The sequence below is a fragment of the Leucoraja erinacea genome, unplaced genomic scaffold, assembly GCF_028641065.1.
Source record: "Leucoraja erinacea ecotype New England unplaced genomic scaffold, Leri_hhj_1 Leri_540S, whole genome shotgun sequence".
In the NCBI taxonomy this organism is placed as follows: Eukaryota; Metazoa; Chordata; class Chondrichthyes; order Rajiformes; family Rajidae; genus Leucoraja; species Leucoraja erinaceus.
This window is the reverse complement of record NW_026576444.1, coordinates 24,264-48,934: the sequence shown is the minus strand read 5'-3', so window position 1 is coordinate 48,934 and position 24,671 is coordinate 24,264. Positions and strand designations below refer to the sequence as shown.

Here is a 24,671-nt window from a genome sequence, read left to right as displayed (position 1 = left end):
AGTCAGTTGAATGCAACTCAACTCATCTGGACCTCATCTTATCTGACATATCAATCTAGGCACCTACTGTTCCAGGACACACCTATATATCGGCGAGACCAAGTGCAGGCTTGGCGATCGTTTCGCTGAACACCTCCACTCAATCTGCCTAGATGTGCCTGATCTCCCGGCACTTTCTGGCACCGGCTCACAGCTTGTAGCGTTTCACAGAGAAAGGCCAAGCAGGCCTTGCAAATGCAAAGCTCCTCCATTTTTTTAATAACTCTAATTTAGCCAATATTACCACTTCTCTCCAGAGATGCTGCCTGACCTATCTGAGTTACTCCAGCATTTTGGTGTCTATCTTTGGTGTAAATCAGCACCTGCAGTTGATTCCTACACATGGGTTTCCTCTGGGGTGCTGGTTTCCGCTTTCATCCCACACCCTAAATGTGGGTGCGTGTTAGATTAATTGACATTCTCCAGTGTGTGGGTGTGAATGGGAGAATCTGGGGAGAGTTGATAACCAAGTGGGGAAAACAAAAGAGGATTAATGCGTAGGAGAGAAGTGCAGATGCTGGTTTAAAAACTGACGATAGACACAAAATGCTGGAGTAACTCAGCGGGACAGGCAGACATCATGGAGAGGAGGATGGGAGACATTTCGAGTCGAGACTCTTCTTCAGATTGATGTCAGGGGAGGGGGAGATATATAGACAAGGAAATGTAAAAACGTGTGATAACAGGACAAGAGGAATGGAGATAAAGGAACATGTGGAATAGATCAATGTTAGCTGGGGGAAATTCACAACAACAAAGCAAACAGAGATAAAATGTAGTCGGAGACAGTAAGACTGGTGGGTGAAACTGGGTAGGGGGAGGGGATGGAGAGAGGGAATGCAAGGGTTAATTGAAGTTAGAGAAGTCAATGGTCATACCGCTGGGGTGTGTAGCTGTCCAAGCGAAATATGAATGCTGTTCCTCCCATTTGCGCTGGACCTCACTCCGACAATGGGGGAGGCACAGGACAGGGGGAGCAGAGAGTGAGAAACATTGGGATATTGAGGGGACCCTGGTGAGGGGCTCATCTATGACGAAGGAGAAGAAACACCCCATTCCCTAAAATTCTCGAGGATTGAGATAGAATTATGTAAAGTGGAAGTTGGTGGTTTGTCCCAGACTTGGTGAGCTGAAGGGCCTGTTTCCTTACACATGCCTAATCTTTGGTGTATATAATATAGTTGGGATCACGGAGACATGGCTCCAGGGTGACCAAGGCTGGGAGCTGAACATCCAGGGATATTCAATATTCAGGAGGGATAGACAGAAAGGAAAAGGAGGTGGGGGGTAGCGTTACTGATTAGAGAGGGGATTAATGCAATGGAAAGGAAGGACATTAGTTTGGAGGATGTGGAATCGGTATGGGTAGAGCTGCGAAACACTAAGGGGCAGAAAACGCTGGTGGGTGTTGTGTACAGGCCACCTAACAGTAGTAGTGAAGTTGGAGATGGTATCAAACAGGAAATTAGAAATGCGTGCGACAAAGGCAAAACGGTTATAATGGGTGACTTCAATCTACATATAGATTGGGTGAATCAAATTGGCAGGGGTGCTGAGGAAGAGGATTTATTGGAATGTATGCGGGATAGTTATCTAAATCAACATGTAGAGGAACCAAAGAGAGAGCAGGCTATTTTAGACTGGGTATTGAGTAATGAGGAAGGGTTAGTTAGCAATCTTGTTGTACGTGCCCCCTTGGGCAAGAGTGACCATAATATGGTTGAGTGCTTCATTAGGATGGAGAGTGACACTGTTAATTCAGAAACAATGGTTCTGAAATTAAAGAAAGGTAACTTTGAGGGTATGAGACGTGAATTGGCCAAGATTGAACTGGCAATTAATTCTAAAAGGGTTGACGGTGGATATGCAATGGAAGACATTTAAAGACTGCATGGATGAACTACAAAAATTGTTCATCCCAGTTTGGCAAAAGAATAAATCAGGGAAGGTAGTACATCCATGGATAACAAGGGAAAGCAGGGATAGTATCAAAGCGAAGGATGATGCGTACAAATTAGCCAGAAAAGGCAGCATACCGGAGGACTGGGAGAAATTCAAAGACCAGCAGAGGAGGACAAAGGGCTTAATTAGGAAAGGAAAAATAGAATATGAAAGAAAACTGGCAGGGAACATAAAAACTGACTGCAAAAGATTTTATAGATATGTGAAAAGAAAGAGATTAGTTAAAAGAAATGTAGGTCCCTTGCAGTCACAAACAGGTGTAGTTGATCATGGGGAACAAGGATATGGCGGACCAATTGAATAACTACTTTGGTTCCGTCTTCACTAAGGAAGACATAAATAAATTGCCGGAAATAGCAGGGGACCGCGGGGTCAAAGGAGTTGGAGGAATTGAGTGAAATCCAGGTTAGCCGGGAAGTGGTGTTGGGTAAATTGAATGGATTAAAGGCCGATAAATCCCCAGGGCCAGATAGGCTGCATCCCAGAGTACTTAAGGAAGTAGCTCCAGAAATAGTGGATGCATTAGTAATAATCTTTCAATACTCTTTAGATTCTGGAGTAGTTCCTGAAGATTGGGCGGGTAGCAAACATAACCCCACTTTTTAAGAAGGGAGGGAGAGAGAAAATGGGGAATTACAGTTAGTCTAACATCGGTAGTGGAGAAACTGCTAGAGTCAGTTATTAAAGATGGGATAGCAGCACATTTGGAAAGTGGTGAAATCATTGGACAAAGTCAGCATGGATTTACGAAAGGTAAATCATGTCTGACGAATCTTATAGAATTTTTCGAGGATGTAACTAGTAGCGTGGATAGGGGAAGAACCAGTGGATGTGGTGTATCTGGACTTCCAGAAGGCTTTCGACAAGGTCCCACATAAGAAATTAGTATACAAACTTAAAGCACAAGGCATTGGGGGTTCAGTATTGATGTGGATAGAGAACTGGCTGGCAAACAGGAAGCAAAGAGTAGGAGTAAATGGGTCCTTTTCACAATGGCAGGCAGTGACTAGTGGGGTACCCCGAGGCTCAGTACTGGGACCCCAGCTATTTACAATATATATTAATGATCTGGATGAGGGAATTGAAGGCAATATCTCCAAGTTTGCGGATGACACTAAGCTGGGGGGCAGTGTTAGCTGTGAGGAGGATGCTAGGAGACTGCAGGGTGACTTGGATAGGCTGGGTGAGTGGGCAAATGTTTGGCAGATGCAGTATAATGTGGATAAATGTGAGGTTATCCATTTTGGTGGCAAAAATAGGAAAGCAGACTATTATCTAAATGGTGGCCGATTGGGAAAGGGGGAGATGCAGCGAGACCTGGGTGTCATGGTACACCAGTCATTGAAGGTAGGGCATGCAGGTGCAGCAGGCAGTAAAGAAAGCGAATGGTATGTTAGCTTTCATTGCAAAAGGATTTGAGTATAGGAGCAGAGAGGTTCTACTGCAGTTGTACAGGGTCTTGGTGAGACCACACCTGGAGTATTGCGTACAGTTTTGGTCTCCAAATCTGAGGAAGGACATTATTGCCATAGAGGGAGTGCAGAGACGGTTCACCAGACTGATTCCTGGGATGTCAGGACTGTCTTATGAAGAAATACTGGATAGACTTGGTTTATACTCTCTAGAATTTAGAAGATTGAGAGGGGATCTTATAGAAACTTACAAAATTCTTAAGGGGTTGGACAGGCTAGAGGCAGGAAGATTGTTCCCGATGTTAGGGAAGTCCAGGACAAGGGGTCACAGCTTAAGGATAAAGGGGAAATCCTTTAAAACCGAGATGAGAAGAACTTTTTTCACGCAGAGAGTGGTGAATCTCTGGAACTCTCTGCCACAGAGGGTAGTTGAGGCCAGTTCATTGGCTATATTTAAGAGGGAGTTAGATGTGGCCCTTGTGGCTAAGGGGATCAGGGGGTATGGAGAGAAGGCAGGTACGGGATACTGAGTTGGATGATCAGCCATGATCATATTGAATGGCGGTGCAGGCTCGAAGGGCCGAATGGCCTACTCCTGCACCTAATTCCTATGTTTCTATGTTTCTATCTCTTTGACAATCTAAGCATTAATAAAACAAGATTATTTGTCTATAATCACATTTTTGGTGGGGAGCCTGCGCTGTGCAATTTGGTTCTCGAAGGTAGCAGGTCATAGACAAATACGACAATACAATATTGGGGCGGCTAGTAGCGCAGCAGTAGAGCTACTGCCTTACCCGGGTTCAATGCTGACCATGGGTGCTGTTTGTACGGAGTTTGCACGCTCCCCCAGTGACTTGCATGGGTTTTCTCAGGGATCTCTGGTTTCCGCCCATACTGCAAATAAGCACAGGTTTGTAGGTTAATTGGCTTGGTACAATTGTAAATTGTCTCTAGTGGCTGCCGGATAGTGTTAGTATGCGGGGGATCGCTCGTTGGCACGGACTCGGTGGGCCGAAGGGCCTGTATCTCTAAACTAAACTAAATTAAAACACTTCAGCCAGGAGATTTATGAGCACCATTGAGCATCCATTTACAAAAACCCTACACCAATCTCATTTTATGGTCCCCACATCATCAACTCCCCCCAGCTTCTTCCATTTATTTACATATCAAAGGCAATTTACTGTGGCTAATTAAGCTGCTAATCTGCACAAAGGAGCAAAATGGAGGAAACCGCACACTGACAGTGGAGCATCAGTAGACTTGATGCCTTACCAGAGACCCGGGTTCAATCCCGACTATGTGTTGTCTGTATGGAGTATGCATGTAGTTTGTACATTCTCCCAATGACCACGTGGGTTTTCTCCTGGTGCTTTTGAGGTTAATTGGCTTCTGTAAACTGTAAATCGTCATAAGATTAAAAGGTCATGTGATAGGAACAAAATTAGGCCATTCGGCCCATGAAGGCTACTCCGCCATTCAATCATGGCTGATCTTTCTAACCACATACTCCTGCCTTCTCCCCCTAACCTCTGACAACTGTACTAATCAAAAATCTATCTGTGGTACACAAAAAATCTGGAGAAGGAAATCAGCGGAGTGTGCAGCAGCAGCATCTATGGAGCGAAGGAAATAGGCAACGTTTCGGGCCAAAAACCCTTCTTCAGACATTACCCAGACATTACAAACAGTACCCAGACAAGAATCTATCTGTCTCTGCTTTAAAAATATCCATTGACTTGGCCTTCCCTGTGGCAAAGAATTCCACTGATTCACCATCGTCTGACTAAAGAAATTCCACCTCATCTCTTTCGTAAAGGAACGTCCTTTAAATCTGAGGCTATGGCCTCTGGTCGTAGACTCTCCCACTAGTGAAAACATCCTCTCCACATCCACTCTATCATGCCTTTAACTATTCGGTAAGTGTAGTAACACATCCCTAGTGTCCAGGATAGTGCCAGTGTACAGGGTGATCGCGTGGTTGCCATTTTTCAGTTTGAAATGTGCAATCTGGTGCATACTGTAGCGAGTCTTTTTAATTTACACTTGAATGCAACATTTATGCCTTCAAATTGAATTAGGTATGAATAAGGTTAGGCTAAATTACATTCCTAATAACATTCCACAGTAGAGCCAGGCTCTGATCAACAGGTGCAGCACATGAATGACCTTAGTATATTCATGTATGGAAATCAGATGATTATTCATGCTTTTATGCAAATATATATATAGAGAAACAAAAACATAGAAACAAGGCAAGAGGAGTCAGACTTCCATCACTGTTCTGCACAAATAAATTAATCAACCTTACCCTTTGACTATAGAAACAAGACGAAAATAATGCCACATATTCAACCATATCTTAATTTCATTGAACCATATATATGTAAAACATATATATGGAAACAGGCCCTTCGGCCCACCAAGTCCACACCGACCAGCAATCTACCATACACCAGTTGTATCCTACATGCCAGGGACAATTTACAGAAGCCAATTAACCTACAAACCTGCACTTCTTTCGGATGTGGGAGAAACCGGAATATCCAGACAAAAACCATGTGGTCATAAGGAGAATGCACAAAAACTGTACAGACAGCACCCCTAGTCAGGATCAAATCTGGGTCTGTGGTGCTGTAAGGCAGCAACTCTACTGCTGCACCACACTGTGCCACCCCATTAAAATCTTATTTTCTGTTGTATATTTATTATGGTGTCACGTCAATAAAGATGAACACACGATTCTGATTTCTGCCCTTAATTGGACAACACAACATCTCCAGTCATTGTGTTTTATGGCTAGTTGTCAGCCTCTTCAGTCTGAAGGTCTCAACCCATCACCTATTCTTTCTCTCCTGAGATGCTGCCTGCCTGCTGAGTTATTCCAGCTTTTAGTGTCTATCTTCAGTTTAAACCAGCATCTGCAGTTCCTTCTTACACTCTTTGTTAAGCAAAAACAGGTCCAATTCTCATAATACTATTCACCAGATCACCCCAACCAGCAATCCAGGACTTATACCCATCTCGCTGTCGCAAGAGAGCAATCAATATCATCAAAGACACCACCCACCCAGCACACAAAAACTGTTCACCCTCCTACCATCCGGCAAGCGCTACTGCAGCATGCGGAGCAAAACCACCAGATTCAAAAATAGCTTTTTTCCCTCAGGCCATCAGACTACTCAACACACTCAAGAAAATTCCATGAACATTACACAAACTAAGACCAATTGACTGTCAAAATAACTTTAATTCAATGTCTGCAGTATTCCATTTGCACTTTTCTATATTGCACCTTTTATTATTGCACCTTAATAACATACCTCAAAATTTTACTACACTCTGACACACTGTGAATATTTTACATAATGTATATGTCCTGTCTATTTTTATTGGTATATAGTCTGTGTTATAAATATTACTTGCACATTTGGAGTATGGGGAAACACAATTTCAATCCTCTGTGTAACTACTTGTTGCATTATTTGAATTGACAATAAAGTTTACTTTACTTTACCTCACCTCAACTAAATAGTTTCTTCACCTCTGTTGCTGTAGAGAATACAATCCCAGTTATCAAATCTTTCTTCAAAGTGAAAAAAAATTCCAGCCTGGCCAATATGTTCATAAATCGCCCCAGGATCCTCTCCAGAGCAATTGCACCCTTACATAAAAACACACCCTTATACACACACACCCTTACACACACACACACACCCTTACACACACACACCCTTACACACCCACACTGGCACACACAAGGTTTAAAGGGATATGAGTCAAATGCAGATAAATGAGACTAGATGGGGCATCTTGATCTGTACGGACAAGTAGGGATAAGGGCCTATTTCCATGCTGTAAGACTATGGCACACTGTGGACAGAGAGAGACAGAGAGAATGTGCTGGGTGAAATTTTGGGTCAAGTCACATTTAAAAAACAACTCCTGTTGGCCAAAATGCTTTACATTTGTTATAAGAATAGTATAAACATACAAACTACATACATATATACATTTACAGATATGCCAGGGCAAGATTCAGTATTTCAGACAGAGAGACAGAGAGTATGTGCCGGAGGGACATTTTGGGTCGAGACCCTTCTTTGGTTTAGTTTAGTTTAGAGATGCAGCGTGGAAACAGGTCTTTCAGCCCACAGAGTCCGCGCCGACCAGCGATCACCCCGTACGTACACTAGCACTATCCTACGCACATTAGGGACAATTTAACAATTTTGTGGAGGCCGATTAATCTACAACCCTGAACGTCTTTGAAATGTTGGAGGAAACCGGAGCACCCGGAGTAAAAACCCACGCAGGTCAAGGGGAGAACGTACAAACTCCACACAGACAGCACCCGTAGTCAGGATCGAACCCGGGTCTCTGGCGGTGAGGCAGCAACTGTACCGCTGCGCCACTGTGCCGCACAGAATTATATAATGGTTTCCTCCGCCATAAACGCCCCCAATATGTGCTAGTAATGTCCTGTGTGCCAGCTTGTTGACCCTCTGTGTTCCCCTCCTGCAGGGTTTAGGAGCCGCTGCTGTGGACGGAGAGAGGGGACATGAGTGGCCATTGAGCGGCGGCCAGGGTGCAGGTGAGCCCCCACACCCCCCCATCTACTCAGTGTGCGGGCTGAGCTTCGAGGCTGCTGCGCTTTGATGGAGGACCACATGATGGGGCACAACGAGGAGAGGCATTATGAGTGTGACGTGTGTTGTAAGGCCTGGGAGAGCCCGAGCGATCTGGAGATCCACCGGCAGGGTCACACGGGCGTGAAGAGGCACCGGTGGGTGCACACGGGTGAGAAGCCCTATGGCTGCTCTACCTGCAGCAAGACCTTTGCCCAGTTGTCGGGGCTGAGGAACCACCAGAGGGTGCACAGCAGTTAGCAGCCCTTCACCTGCTCCGACTGCGGCAAAGGCTTCAAGTCGTCCCAGGACCTGAAGGTGCACCGGTACACCCACACAGGGGAGCGCCCCTACACCTGCAGCGACTGCGGCAAGGGCTTCACCCAGTCCAGCGGCCTGCTGTATCACCAGCGCACCCACACCGGGGAGCGCCCCTATACCTGCACCCAGTGCGGCAAGGGCTTCACCTCCTCCAGCAACCTGCCCTCCCACCAGCGCATCCCCACCGGCGAGCGCCCCTACACCTGCGCCCTGTGTGGCAAGGGCTTCACCCCGTCTAGTCACGTGCTGGAGCACCAGTGAACCCACACTGTCAAGCGTCCCTACACCTGTGCCCAGAGCGGCAAGGGCTTCACCCGCTCTGGCACTCTGCTGGAGCACCAGCACACCCACACCGGCGAGCGCCCCTACACCTGCGCCCAGTGCGGCAAGGGCTTCATCCCATTCCAGCAGCCTGATGAAGCACCAGCGCACCCACACCGGTGACCCCTCTACATCTGTGCCCAGTGCGACAAGGGCTTCACCTGCTCTGGCACTCTGCTGGAGCACCAGCGCACCCACACCAGCGAGCACCCCTTCACCTGTGCCCAGTGTGGCAAGGGCTTCACCTGCTCCACCAAGCTGCTGTCCCACCAGCGGGTGCACACCGACGACCGTCCCGTCCCCAACCCGGTGTGTGAAGAGCGCTTTGCCATGGTCTTCCATGCCCTGTCTCACCAGCGCGTGCACACCAGTGGCCAGCCCTATGACTGCCCATACTGTGGTGAGGGGTTTGACAGCTCGCGGGGGTTGTGGCAGCACAGGCAGACCCACACCGGCGAGCAGCTGCTCCCACTGTGACGAGAGAACATGGGGGCTGCGGGAGCACCAGCGGATACACACCAGAGAGAGACCCCTTGTGTGCGCTGAGTGTGGCAAGGACTACATCCGCATGTCCAGCCTGTGGCAGCACCAGCATACCCACAGCGGTGAGGGTCCTTTCCCTGCCCGTCCTGTGGTAAGGGCATCACCCACCTTGACCACCTGCTGGAGCACCGGCGAGTCCACACTGGCCAGCGCCCCTTCACCTGCCCGCTCTGTGGCAAGGCCTTTGCCTGCTCCTCCAGCCTGTTGGCACACCGCCACATAGAGAGATAGGCACAATTTAGGTAGACATAAAATGCTGGAAGGAATGGGTAACGTTTCGGGTTATTTCTTCAATCACCCATTCCTTCTCTCCAGCGATGCTGCTTGTCCCGCTGAGTTACTCCAACATTTAGTGTCCTTTTTTGCAAACCAGCATCTGCAGTTCCATGTTTTTAATCCATTCTGGTTATCCATCTCTGCACCGGTAGGCGGCGCGACTCTGGTCAGCAGCGGCCACTGCAGCCTGTCCGCGTTTTTATTATTTTTTGTCTGTGTTTTTATGTAGTTTTTGTTATTTTTTGTTGGGGTGTGTGTGTGGGGGGGGCGGGGGTGGGGTGGGAGGGAGGGGGAAACTTTTGAATCTCTCCCTGCACTGGAGACCCAACCTTTTCTCGTCGGGTCTCAGTTGTCCTAGGGGCTGCAACGAGGAGCGGCCTCCAACAGAAGAAGCCGGGGACTCTGGTGCCGACTCACCTCACCGTCGCGGAGCTGGCCGAGACCGGAGCGGGTGGAGCGGTGGAGGAGCGCTGCCGCTGCCGCTGCTGCTGCCGCTGCTGCTGCTGCTGCGCTGCTGCTGCTGCTGCTGCTGCGCTGCCGCTGCCGCTGCCGCTGCCGCTGCCGCTGCCGCTGGCTTTGACTTTGACTCTGACATCGGGGGGGGGGGGGGGGGAGAGTGCAGTGGAGAGATAAGTTTTTTTGGCCTTCCATCACAGCTATGTGATGGATGTTTATGTAAAATGTTATTATTTTGTGTCGGGGGTCTATTTGTGTGTAATGTATGGCTGCAGAAACAGCATTTCATTTGGGACCTCCAGGGGTCCAAATGACAAAAAAAATAGACTATTGACTATTGACCTTCCCCAAAGCCTCCACATCAGTCCTGTAATGGAGTGACCAGAACTGTATGCAATACTCCAAATGCTACCTGACCAATGTCCCTTAAAGCTGCACATATACATTTCCACTCTCTCCCCCCTCCCCACTATCCCTCCACTTGTACACAAATTCTCTCCACTCCACCCTCTCGTGCCCCCCTCCTCTCTTGCTCCCTATCTCACACACTCCCTCTTTCTCTCCCTCTCTCTCACACACACACACCTTCTCTCTCTTGCTCTCTCTCACACACACACTTTCGCTCTCACACACACACACTCACCCACACACACCGAACACCTCCGCTCGGTCCGCATTAACCAACCCGATCTCCCGGTGGCTCAGCACTTCAACTCCCCCTCCCATTCTGAATGCTACCTTTCTGTCCTGGGCCTCTTCCATGGCCAGAGTGAGGCCCACCGTTAATTGGAGGAGCAGCACCTCATATTTCGCTTGGGCAGTTTGCAACCCAGCGGTATGAACATTGACTTCTCTAATTTTAGGTAATCCCTACCAAAGATCCTATAGCGGAGCAAGATAGGCCACTGCTGCAAAATGCAATGGGCTGACGTGTAGTAACAATGGAGCGGAACCTGGGCCTTTTGTTGTCCATTTCAGTAACGGGAATCTACCTGACTCGCAGTGTAATCAACGTTGCGGGTGAACAGTTTGTGTGTGTGATATAGGGTTAGTTCATAATTCTGTTCATTCATAATGCTGTTAATTCAGATTCAGATCCATTCAACTTTATTGTCATTGTGCAGTGTACAGTACAGAGACAACGAAATGCAGTTAGCATCTCCCTAGAAGAGCGACATAGAATATGAGCAATAAATAAATATATTTACGAGCACAGTCATAGTAGTGCAATTATTTTTTTCCTGGTGGAAGGAGTGTCGGGGGGGGTGATTGGAAATCACTGAGGTACAGTGTTGAGTAATGTAACAGCAGCAGGTAAGAAGCTGTTCCTGGACCTGCTAGTCCGGCAACGGAGAGACCTGTAGTGCCTCCCGGATGGTAGGAGGGTAAACAGACTGTGGTTGGGGTGAGAGCAGTCCTTGACGATGCTGAGCGCCCTCCGCAGACAACGCTTGCTTTGGACAGACTCAATGGAGGGGAGCGAGGAACCGGTGATGCGTTGGGCAATTTTCATCACCCTCTGCAGTGCTTTCCGGTCGGAGACAGAGCAGTTGCCATACGATACTGTGATACAGTTGGTAAGGATGCTCTCGATGGTGCAGCGGTAGAAGTTCACCAGGATCTGAGGAGACAGATGGACCTTCTTCAGTCTCCTCAGGAAGAAGAGACGCTGGTGAGCCTTCTTGACCAGAGTTGAGGTATTGTGGGTCCAAGAGAGGTCCTCAGAGATGTTGACCCCCAGGAACCTGAAGCTGGAAACACGTTCCACCTCCGTCCCGTTAATGTGGATGGGGGTTGCGTGCCGCCCCTAAACTTCCTGAAGTCTACAATGAGCTCCTTGGTCTTCTTGGAGTTAAGGGCCAGGTTGTTGTACAATACAATACAATACAATACAATACAGTATACAATACAATTTATTTGTCATTTGGACCCTGTTGAGGTCCAAACGAAAAGTCGTTTCTGCAGCTACACATTACAAAACGAAAAAGACCCGAGACACAACACAATTTACACAAACATCCATCACAGCGCTGTGATGGAAGGAAAAAAAACTTATCTCTCCACTGCACTCCCCCCCCCCCCCCCCCCCCCGATGTCAGAGTCAAAGTCAAAGCCCCCGGCGGGCGATGGTGATAGTCCCGCGGCCATTAAAGCCACGCCAGGTGATGCAAGGTCTTTGTGTTAGAGCCCCGGCGTGCGCTCGCAAAGTCCCGCGGCCATTCCAAGCCGTGCAGGGCAATGGTAAGTACCCGCTCCAGGTGCTCTTCATCCCCGCAACTCGGGCGGGAACAGTCGCCGCTGCGGAAGCCGCGAAAAGCGGTCTCCCACCAGGGACCCGCAGTCTTCCCGTGTTGCCGTCCGCCAGACCCGCGGCTGTAGCCCCCGAATCTCCGGGGGTCAGGTCGCAGCAGCGCTCCACCACAGCTCCACCCACTCCGGACTCGGCCAGCCCCGCGACAGTGAGTACTACGCTGCTCCGCAACTGGAGCCCCAGATCGTTCCTGTTGGAGGCCGCTGCTGACGAAAGTCGCGCCGCCCACAACATTGTCAGCGCACCATTCTGCTAGGAGCTGGACCTCCTCCCTATAGGCCAACTTATCATTGTTGCTGATGAGGCCGTTGTATCATCTGCATACTTGATGATGGTGTTAGTACCATGTACAGGTGTGCAGTCGTAGGTGAAGAGGGAGTAGAGGAGGGGGCTCAGCACACAGCCCTGTGGAACGCCGGTGTTCAGGGTGAGGGTTGAAGAGGTGTGTTTGTCTAACCTAACAGACTGGGGTCTGTTGGTTAGAAAGTCCAGTATCCAGTTGTAGAGGGTGGGGTCGATGCCCAGGTCATCGAGTTTGGTGATCAGTTTTGATGGAATAATGGCGTTGAATGCTGAGCTGTAATCGATGAACAGCATTCTTACGTAGGTGTCTCTGTTGTCAAGGTGGGAGAGGGCGGAGTGAAGTGCCGTTGAGATGGCATCCTCCGTACTCCTGTTCTTGCGGTAGGCGAACTGATAGGGATCCAATGTGGGGGGTAGGCAGCCTTTGAGGTGTGCCAGGACCAGCCTCTCGAAGCACTTGGTGATGATGGGAGTAAGTGCAACTGGGCGGAACCTACCCAACTCGCAGTGTAATCAATGTTGCAGGGGAACAGTTTGTGTGTGTGATATAGGGTTAGTTCATAATTCTGTTTGTTCATAATTCGGTTAATTCTTGTTAAAGAATAAAATGTTTATACATTTTGACTGGTAATTTTCTTTTTTTAATGTTTTTTTAAATCATTTCTTTTAAATGGCTCATATGCTGTGTTTGAGTTGATGTTTGTATTACACTTGCACTCTGCAATTCATTCATCTAATCACACTGTTCACAACTGCAGTATTTGGGAAAATAATAGCAATATGAAGATTCCAGTTGCTCTGAATATCTGATAACGACACATTAGCAGCATATGGCACCAATATTGCACCAATATTGCACCACACAATCAATTTTAAATAATTCATAATAGAAATCCATTAACGTAGAAACATAGAAAATAGGTGCAGGAGTAGGCCATTCGGCCCTTCGAGCCTGCACCGCCATTCGATATGATCATGGCTGATCATCCAACTCAGTATCCTGTACCTGCCATCTCTCCATACCCCCTGATCCCTTTAGCCACAAGGCCCACATCTAACTCCCTCCAAAATATAGTCAATGAACTGGCCTCAACTACCTTCTGTGGCAGAGAATTCCACAGATTCACCACTCTCTGTGTAAAAAATGATTTTCTCATCTTGGTCCTAATAGACTTCCCTCTTATCCTTAAACTGTGACCCCTAGTTCTGGACTTCCCCTACATCGGGAATAATCTTCCTGCATCTAGCCTGTCCACCCCCTTAAGAATTTAGTAAGTTTCTATAAGATCCCCCCTCAATCTTCTGAATTCTAGCGTGTACAAGCCGAGTCTATCCAGTCTTTCTTCATATGGAAGTCCTGACATCCCAGGAATCAGTCTGGTGAACCTTCTCTGTACTTCCTCTATGGCAAGAATGTCTTTTCTCAGATTAGGAGACAAAAACTGTACATAATACTCCAGGTGTGGTCTCACCAAGACCCTGTACAACTGCAGTAGAACCTCCCTGCTCTTATACTCAAATCCTTTTGCTATGAATGCTAACATAGTGTTATATGGACCTGTGTCTGAAATAAAGCTTTATATATATATTGAATGGCGGTGCTGGCTCGAAGGGCCGAATGGCCTACTCCTGCACCTATTGTCTATGTTTCTATGTTGAATCTGTCCACATATGACAGCCCCTCCATCCCAGGGATCAACCTAGTGCCTCAATCACAAGGATGTCCAAAACTGTAACGCTCCAGATCAAAGATCCTAGAGGAGCAAGATAGACCACTCCTCGAAAAATGCGTAGTATGACGTGTGTGATCGTCTACGCCATTTTTCGAGGCATTTATTGAGCTTCCCCCACACTGTCATGGCGTCCTTATCTAAATTTCATCTCACTGCTCTGCTATCAAGTATTCTAATCGTAAATCTAAACGACCCGACCTGTCATTCGTTAGGTTCCCCCAATAAAAAAGAAAGGTGAGAAAAGTTTATTATTATTTTCAGTCGATATTCTGTCGTGAAAATGTTATTTTCTGTTCTCCCATCAACGGCCATTGGGAAACTGGGTTTGTCGGTACATTAGAAAGTTATTAGTCTTATTTTTAATAGTTCTTTACTTACCATAATAATAAAGACAATTTTAACAGTTCTGTGCGTTTTTGGTTTTGTTCTTGTAAGGGATTGGTCTCCACTATAAGGCTCGCGGACACATTAGGTCCAGTGACCAGGAGATTTCTCGAGCTCAGATTCAAGTCCGAGAATGGGCGGCTGTTACCCATTATATTCCTCGAATTGTCAAGACATCACAAGCAAAGATCACAAGCCCGCCGTGAAGAAGGGTGCAATCAAATATTATATAACTCTGCTCTATCATCTTTTGGGTGCAATGGTGGGTCGGGGGGTTCGGCGGCGGCGGCCGCAATCAAAGATACTAGTGGAGCTCTGCTCTATAATCTTTGGTCGGGATGGGACGGCTGCGCGTTATAATGTGCTATCGTTCCACTCTCTTCCTCTCCCCCCCCCCTTCTCCCTGTCCCCCTTCTCCCTCCCCCCCCTTCTCCCTGTCCCCCCTTTCCCCTTCTCCCTCCCCCTTCTCCCTCTCCCCCCTTCTCCCTCTCCCCCTTCTCCCTCTCTTCTCTCGATCTCTCTCTCCCCTCCTCTCGATCTCTCGCTCCCCTCTCTTCTCTCGATCTCTCTCTCTCTCTCCCCTCTCTTCGCGATCTCCCTCCCTTCCCTCTCTCCCTCCCTTCCATCTCTCCCTCCCTTACCTCTTCATGAGAGTTGGTAGCTCTGCTATGCCTTGGGTCCAAAAGAGGATAGAAAGAAAATACTTAATGGTCTTTGTAAGAAGATTTTAATAAGCTCTTCTACATTTAAGGTAAATTGACATATTAAAGGCAAAACGCATTTTCAATATACAGGTCTCTCCACACAACTGAAAACAATTGCATTTAAGTGATATATCATCCATTGCTCAGGCAAGTAGCAATAGGTTACAATAAACTTCCTACATATTCCAGGAATTCATCTCATAACAATGGGAGAGGCTTAAATGCATTGTAAAATCATAAATCCATGTTGACTTGGACTAATCCTTTTACTGCTATCCAAATGCCCCATCTTTAATAATTGACTCCAGCATCTTTCACACCACCAAAGTCAGGCTAACTGGTCTGTAATTCCCTGTTTTCTCTCTCGCTCCTTTCTTGAAAAGTGGGATAGCATTAGCTACCCTCCAATCCACAGGAACTGATCGTAAATCTATTGATCGTTGGAAAATAATAGAAACATAGAAATTAGGTGCAGGAGTAGGCCATTCGGCCCTTCGAGCCTGCACCGCCATTCAATATAATCATGGCTGATCATCCAACTCAGTATCCCGTACCTGCCTTCTCTCCATACCCTCTGATCTCCTTAGCCACAAGGGCCACATCTAACTCCCTCTTAAATATAGCCAATGAACTGGCCTCGACTACCCTCTGCGGCAGAGAGTTCCAGAGATTCACCACTCTCTGTGTGAAAAAAGTTCTCCTCATCTCGGTTTTAAAGGATTTCCCCCTTATCCTTAAGCTGTGACCCCTTGTCCTGGACTTCCCCAACATCGGAAACAATCTTCCTGCATCTAGCCTGTCCAACCCCTCTCAATCTCCTAAATTCTAGAGAGTATAAACCAAGTCTATCCATTCTTTTTTCATAAGACAGTCCTGACATCCCAGGAATCAGTCTGGTTAACCTTCTCTGCACTCCCTCTATGGCAATAATGTCCTTCCTCAGATTTGGAGACCAAAACTGTACGCAATGCTCCATGTGTGGTCTCACCAAGACCCTGTACAACTGCAGTAGAACCTCCCTGCTCCTATACTCAAATCCTTTCGCTATGAAAGCTAACATACCATTCGCTTTCTTCACTGCCTGCTGCACCTGCATGCCTACTTTCAATGACTGGTGTACCATGACACCCAGGTCTCGCTGCATCTCCCCTTTTCCTAGTCGGCCGCCATTTAGATAATAGTCTGCTTTCCTGTTTTTGCCACCAAAATGGATAACCTCACATTTATCCACATTATACTGCATCTGCCAAACATTTGCCCACTCACCCAGCCTATCCAAGTCACCTTGCAGTCTCCTAGCATCCTCCTCACAGCTAACACTGCCCCCCAGCTTAGTGTCATCCGCAAACTTGGAGACATTGCCTTCAATTCCCTCATCCAGATCATTAATATATATTGTAAATAGCTGGGGTCCCAGCACTGAGCCTTGCGGTACCCCACTAGTCACTGCCTGCCTAATGAAGAACTCAACCATATTATGGTCACTCTTGCCCAAGGGGGCACGTACAACAAGATTGCTAACTAACCCTTCCTCATTACTCAATACCCAGTCTAAAATAGCCTGCTCTCTCGTTGGTTCCTCTACATGTTAATCATATGTATAAATATATATGTATGTGTATATATATGCATGTATGTGTATATATGCATGTATATGTATGTGTGTATTTATGTATGTATATATATGTTTATATGTGTATGTATGCATATAAATGTATCCATATGTATGCGTGTATTTGTATGTGTGCATATGTATGTGTATACGTATGTATGTATGTGTATATATGTCTGTGTGTATATATGTATGTGTATATATATGTGTGTATAAAAATATATATGCATATATATATTATTACTATATAATTATATATATAATTGCCTTTATGGTTTATGTATATCATCTTACAAGACAAATAAATTAATAGTGATTATTTAAATCAAAGTTGCTTCTGATCCATGAAAATAAACTTAATTATCTCTAACTTGCCTCTCACACACAGCCACACATTCATATAAATATATAAAATATTTATATAAAATATAAAAATGGTGGCCGATTGGGAAAGGGGGAGATGCAGCGAGGACCTGGGTGTCATTTGAAGGTAGGCATGCAGGTGCAGCAGGCAGTAAAGAAAGCGAATGGTATGTTAGCTTTCATTGCAAAAGGATTTGAGTATAGGAGCAGAGAGGTTCTACTGCAGTTGTACAGGGTCTTGGTGAGACCACACAGGAAGATTGTTCCCCTTTATCGCATGGATAAAACTATTATATAACAAACCTACGGCTAGAATATTAACTAATAATATCTTATCCTCGAAATTTGAACTATCAAGGGGCAATAGACAAGGATGCTCATTATCACCGCTGCTATTTGCTTTGATAATTGAACCCCTTGCTGAAAAAATAAGAACTCATCCGGATATTTATGGTTATAATACAAAATACTCAAAGAATAAAATATCCCTATATGCTGATGATGTACTACTGTACATCACAAAACCACAAATTAGTATACCAAACATATTAAACTTAATAGAGGACTTTGGATCCTTTTCAGGATATAGAATAAATTGGAACAAAAGTGAAATTATGTCGATAAAACCAAAAGACTCAACACAGCTTCGGAAATTTCCCTTTAAAATAGCCACAGAAAAATTCAAATATTTGGGAATTGAAATTACTAGAAATTACCAGGATATGTTTAAAGCCAATTATAATCCTTTACTCAAGAAATTGAATAATCTGATTAAATTCTGGAAAACACTTCCGATGTCCTTAATAGGCAGAATAAATGCTATTAAAATGGTTTTTCTTACCACAAAATTCTATACCTATTTCAATCAATACCTATATACCTCCCAAAAAAAAGTTTTTTCAAAAAATTGGACTCAGACATTACAAATTTTATATGGGATTATAAATCCCATAGAATACAAATAGCACACCTTAATAAACGAAAAGAGCTGGGGGGTCTAGCGCTCCCTAATTTTATGTATTATAACTGGGCAGTAAATATTAAAAATATGATTCACCTGCTGGACAATTCTGCACAGCAGGCGGACTGGATGGTAATGGAAAAAGGGGGACTGCTCCCAGAGTAATATAGGAGCGATCATCCTCTCACCAACACAAAAATTTGAATAATAAAATTATAATAAAATCCAATTATACATAACACAATAAGAACATGGAAACAAATAAAACAGACTCTAAAATTAAGAAACCTATCTCTTTTAATACCAATAGTCAATAATCCATCGTTTAAACCATCAATCATAGACAAATCATTTATACAATGGGAAAGAATGGGAATTAAAACGCTCGAAGATCTGTATGAATTAGGGAATTTACTGTCATTTCAACAACTACAACTGAAATATAATTTGAAAAATAACCAATATTTTAAATATCTTCAAATCTGTGATTATTTGAAAAAATACACAAAAGACTATCATAATATGGCTTCCGACTTATTGGATGAAGCAATGAAGACCAAGGCGGAATCAGCTAATTTAATATCGTACTTATATAACATCATTTTAAACATAGAAATACCCACAACAGATGGAATTAGAAAAGATTGGGAACAAGAATTAGCTATAAAAATCTCAAAAGGGACCTGGGATAATCATTTACTACAGGTGCATAAATGTTCGATCAACGTACGGCATACGCTCATCCAATTTAAAACATTACATAGATTATATTATTCAAAAACTAAATTAAATAAAATCTTCCCTAATGTTTCACCAATCTGTGATAAATGCCTATGTCAAGAAGCTACCATAGCGCGCTCTTTTGTTTTTTGTACAAAAAATCCAAAAATTCTGGTATGAAATATTGATATTTTTTCAAAATTGATCAAAATAAAACTGGTACCAAAACCAGAATGGATTATCTTCGGAATATCGGAAGATAACCCTGAATTAAACGTGTTTCAGAAGAATTTATTTAATTACGGGCTAATAATGGGAAAAAAGCTTATACTTAAATTCTGGAAAAATGCGCCGACACCAACAATAAAAATGTGGATATCAAATATGTTTGAAACATTACATCTGGAAGAGATGAGATTCCTCCTAGCAGGTAAAGCAGACCAATTTCAAAAGACGTGGTCTATGTTTCTGGACCTATTACAAGTATGAGGTGCAATAGTAATCTAAAAAAAAAACAAATATATAAATAAGCGGAATCAGGACCTGGTAACGGGAGGTAAAATAACAAAAACAGACTTGGTTGGTAGTCCCCCTCTCTGCGGAGTTTTAATGTTATAATAGAGCGATTGTTTCTACTTTCTCTTCCTCTCTTTTCTAGGGTCTATTTTCTCACTTTACTTCCTTCTCTAACTTCTTTCCTAAGGGGCTTTCTTTTTCTTTACACTCTCGCACTGCACGATTCTCTTGCACTTTCTTTTATTTCCTAACTTCTACTTTTTTTCTTAAAGCTCTAAAAAAAAAAAAAAAAAAAAAAAGGGGTATAAAAAATGTATCAAGATATATGTGTTGTGTAAAAATTGAAATTAACCGAACTTCTAATAAAAAAAAAAAAAAAAAAAAAAAAAAAAAAAAAAAAAAAAAAAAAAAAAAAACATTCCCCCCCGGAAGATGTTCCGATGTTAGGGAAGTCCAGGACAAGGGGTCACAGCTTAAGGATAAGGGGGGAATCCTTTAAAACCGAGATGAGAAGAACTTTTTTCACGCAGAGAGTGGTAAAATCTCTGGAACTCTCTGCCACAGAGGGTAGTTGAGGCCAGTTCATTGGCTATATTTAAGAGGGAGTTAGATGTGGCCCTTGTGGCCAAGGGGATCAGAGGGTATGGAGAGAAGGCAGGTACGGGATACTGAGTTGGATGATCAGCCATGATCATATTGAATGGCGGTGCAGGCTCGAAGGGCCGAATGGCCTACTCCTGCACCTATTTTCTATGTTTCTATGTATACGTTAAATTTAATTTTGTGCAGTGTGTGTTAAAGCAATACAATGCAAGGGACACTACGCAAAGGAGGGGGCTGTTCCCGCTACAAGATACTCGAGGATCTTTGCTTTGGATCAAAGATTATAGCGGAGCTCTATAATCTTTGCTTTGGATCACAGCGAGTGGCATACCGGAAGTCGCGTGTCGCATTGAAAAATGGCGGCCGTGACGTTCCTTCACGTACTACACGTCAGCCATTGAATTTCGGAAGAGTGGTCTATCTTGCTCCTCTAGGATCTTTGCTCCAGATGTCCAGAAGCGACTTTGATTTAAATAATCTCTTATTTTCTTAAAGGAAAGTTAAAAAAAAAAAAAGTAAAGGTATTATTATGGATAATAATATGAAAATGCAGGCAAATGGGACTGGCCTAACAGCTGGTTTGGCATGAACAAGATGGGCCTGTTTCCATGCTGTTTAGCTCTCTGCCTCTACGTTTGCCTTGGTGATGCAGTGGTGATGAAAAGTGACTAAACTTTTGTTGAAAACTCTGATATGAGTGTGGCAGGACCCCATGTTTAAAGTATGAATCCATCCCTGATAAAGACCAGAGTTCACGAGTGGCTCATCGGTCAGGAATGCTCTCTCTGCGCCCACGGATGAAAATCATGCATCATATGATGTACAAGAATTTTTAAAAAAACGATGGCAGCCTTTATTCCTCAGTGAATATTTATGTGGACACTGTTATTAGCAAGTAAACCGAACATAGAGCTGCCGAGCAGCTGCACGTCAGTTGTAGGCAGCGAACATTTGGTTGGTTGTTCGGCTCAGAAATCAAGTAAAGGGCCTGTCCTGGCGACCTAATTTGCGAGTTTTTTAAGAGTTTGCACTCGCCACAAACTTACAACATGGTCGACACGTGGTCCTAGGCAGTCTCCTTCATGCTCGAGAGATCTTCCCGCATACTCGCGCGGCCTCAGTTTGGTCAAGTAAAAATTGGTTGGCATGGTTCTTTTGAACTCGTAGTGCAGTGGTAATTGGATCGCAATGTAGTTTGTAGGCAGTCGAGGTAGCCGTAGGCAACCTCCTTCACTGACCGGGCATTGTAATTGGCTCATTAGAGTTTTCGGAATCACGGAAAAACGGACCGGTAATGTTACATGCCCGCTAAACTTTATTAAAAGTTGTCTGGCTTTCTTTAAAAGTGTCTCCACTCCTTCTCTCCCCCCCCCCCCGCTCTCTAATCGACTTGCCGTCAAGTCATCGTGGGTGTGAATTGCAGACAGCGCTCCCCCGCTTTCCCTGGCCCTTTGCTGTGTGTGTGGGTGTGTGTGTGCTAACGGTCGATCCCGCTCATGGTTTCATCGCTGACGGTCGATCCAGCTCGGAAGTTTTTCAGGCGAGTGCCCTCGAGCTTGAAGGTCGAAGACAGTTGTTGAAAAGGCGCGTAATTGGGACAGGCCCTTAAGCCTCTCCCACTCATGGACATAGTAAATGGAAATGGAAGTTGGTTTCTTGGCCCCTTGTGGCTGTTCTTCACTTAATAAAAAATCTCGGCTGGTCTTCTCCAACAGCTTCCTATATTTATCCTGAGATTGCCCAAACATACTGTTAACCTGCCTTGCATATCTCTCGGGGACAGAATCCCAAGAGTTCATTTCTCGCTGAGTGAAGAAATCACGGCTGACTTCTCATACGCTAAAGATAGACACAAAATGTTGGAGTAACTCAGCATCTCTGGATGGAAGGAAAGGGTCGCGTTTCGGATCGAGACCCTTCTTCAGATTGAGTCAGGGGAGAGGGAGATGCAAGGTGTGAAAATGAGACAAAGGGGGTGGAGATCAAGGAAAATGTAGAATAGATCATTGTCAGCTAGGAGAAGGTACCAACAAAGCAAACAGATAAAATATAAACAAGGATAGTCAGAGTGGTCGAAGACTGGGAAGGAGGAGTGATAGAGAAAGAGGGAAGGCAAGGGTTACTGGGGTGTAAGCTGCCCAAGCAAAATATGATGTGTTGTTGTTCTCCAATTTGCACCGGCCTCACTCTGACAATGGAGAAGGCCCTGGACAGAAAAGCCAGTGTGGGAATGGGATGGGGAGTTAAAGTGTTTAGCAACCGGGAGATCAGGTGTGTTTAGGCGGACTGAGTGGAGGTACACTAGTTCTCCATATCCCATCCAGGGAGATTGGATTGGCTCCGCCTCAACAGTCTGAAGCCCCGTAAGAAGCATTCGGTCCCCTTGGGAAGCAGGCTCAATGATGCAGATGTTGGCTGAGGTCCCCCACAGCTGGCTGCCATACCCAATACACTGCTGGGATTAAACTAATGATCCCACACTTAGTCGGGCTTGCTTGCCGTTGCCATGGAAATTTGGAACACATTAAAATGTGTGGGAGGAGAAATATTCAATGGCTCTATTGCCTGGTTGGATGACTGTATTTTGCCTTGATGCATAAGAGGATCACTAGAACAACCACAGAGTCTGAGTGGAAGCAGGGATTGTGCACTTGACGCATCAAAAGCAAGTCTCCATGGTTTGGTGGTGAAAGAAGAGACGGTCAGATTAAAACCTAATGATCTCTGCGATGTGTTACACCTGGGAACTGAAACTGAAACTTTATTCACCCTCCATTGAACAACAGACCCGACAAATCAGTTGGAATCAATTATCTCCCGTGGGCCATTAAGTAGACATCACCTTGGACTACTTTAGACTCCAGAGATAGTGTGGAAATACAGGGCCCTCCATATGTTTGGCACAAAGACCCATCAATTATTTTATTTGCCTCTGTACTCCACAATTTGAGATTTGTAATAGAAAAAAATCATGTGGTTAAAGTGCACATTGTCAGATTTAATAAAGGCCATTTTTTATACATTTTGGTTTCACCACGTAGAAATTACAGCTGTGTTTTATACATAGTCCCCCCCCCCCCCCCCCCCCCCCCCCACCCCCCCCCACACCCCCCCAGGGCACCGTACTGTTTGGGGCACCGTACAATTTGGGGCACAGCAATGTCATGGAAATGAACGTTGTCATGTTTAGCATTTTGTTGCATATCCTTTGCATGCAATAATGGCTTGAAGTTGCAGTTCATGGACATCACCAGTTGCTGGGTGTCTTCTCTGGTGATGCTCTGCCAGGCCTGTATTGCAGCTACCTTTACTGTGGGTCCAGCTCACTCTTTAACCATCTTGCTTGGATGATGAAAGTGGGTCATTAGTCATAACTATCTTTACAACTTAATCCTCTTGATGCTCCTGTTCGCCTCTTTTGTCCTGGCTGGGTCTTTTCCTCCTCGTCATTACTGGTGGTTATTTTGGTTAAGTTTTGAATTGGTGATGGCTCCATCTTCAGTCAAAAAGATGCATAATTCCTGGAGATTCTGCCTTGCTAGCAGGGTCCTCCCAGAGCTGGTCAGGCTATTTGCCATTTTTCTTCTGACATTGCCCTGATGGTGAATCCAATGACACTGCAATGAAGAGTCCAACTTGGTTCCCCATCGATGTTAGCTCCAGCTACTTCTTGTCATTTGGATGTCTTGGTTTTCCCACAGACAATCTGTGGTAGGATTCTGATGCTGCTGTTCCTCCCATGTATGATTCCTGCTCGGTCGTTTTCTCCTCTTTTTGTCTAGTGTTGACTTGGATGAAGTGTTTGTCCATTGACATGGATAGGCTTCATTACCAGAGATCCCTTGGCTTTCAGGTGTCACTTTCAGCCTTTGTTGTACCTACCATTGGCGCATACTCCTCTTCTTTAACTTCTCTCTAACACCCACAGATGGGGTCGTCCTTAGCCGCCAATTCCTCTATTGGACGGCATTGTCAGCCTTTCTCACCCCTCCACGGCCCACCTTGCTCCCTTTAACAGCCATTAACAATTCAATCAAAGAAAAGCCTATTCCTCACTTTGCATTGCAGCTAGATATATTAATTATCACTCTTTCTACACAGCAAAGATCAAATACTGGTCTGAATTACACTTGCAGGGTTCGTAAGTAAGCAAATAGGGAAATAATGCAAAATCATCCTTATACTCCCTTTAACATCCTCGCTTGTGTTTCACACCAAGAAGCAGTCAGTTATGATGCTCATGCTCTCCTGTTTGGTCCTGACCTGGTCATTTCCTCCTCGTCATCACTGGTGCTTTCCTTTATTCAATGTTGAACTGCTGATGGCTCCAACTTCAATCAAAAAGATGCATCGTTCCTGGAGTCCATCCAGAGCTGGTCAGGCCATTTGACATCTTTCTTCTGGCATTGCCCTGATGGTGAATCCAATGACACTGCAAAGGAGTCCAGTTTGGTTCTTAATCGCTGTTAGCTCTAGCTACTTCTGGTCAGTTGTGATGTC

At 45.1% G+C, this 24,671-nt stretch overlaps 1 protein-coding gene across 1 annotated transcript; it reads left to right on the top strand.

Annotated features, from left to right (window-relative positions):
* The first annotated feature begins 8,074 nt into the window (after positions 1 to 8,074).
* Positions 8,075 to 9,163, top strand: LOC129694096 (zinc finger protein 79-like). Its single transcript, XM_055630823.1, has 3 exons — positions 8,075 to 8,290; positions 8,831 to 8,918; positions 9,006 to 9,163. Exons 1-3 carry the CDS (start codon positions 8,075 to 8,077, stop codon positions 9,161 to 9,163), a joined length of 462 nt encoding a protein of 153 aa, XP_055486798.1.
* The last annotated feature ends 15,508 nt before the right edge of the window (positions 9,164 to 24,671 follow it).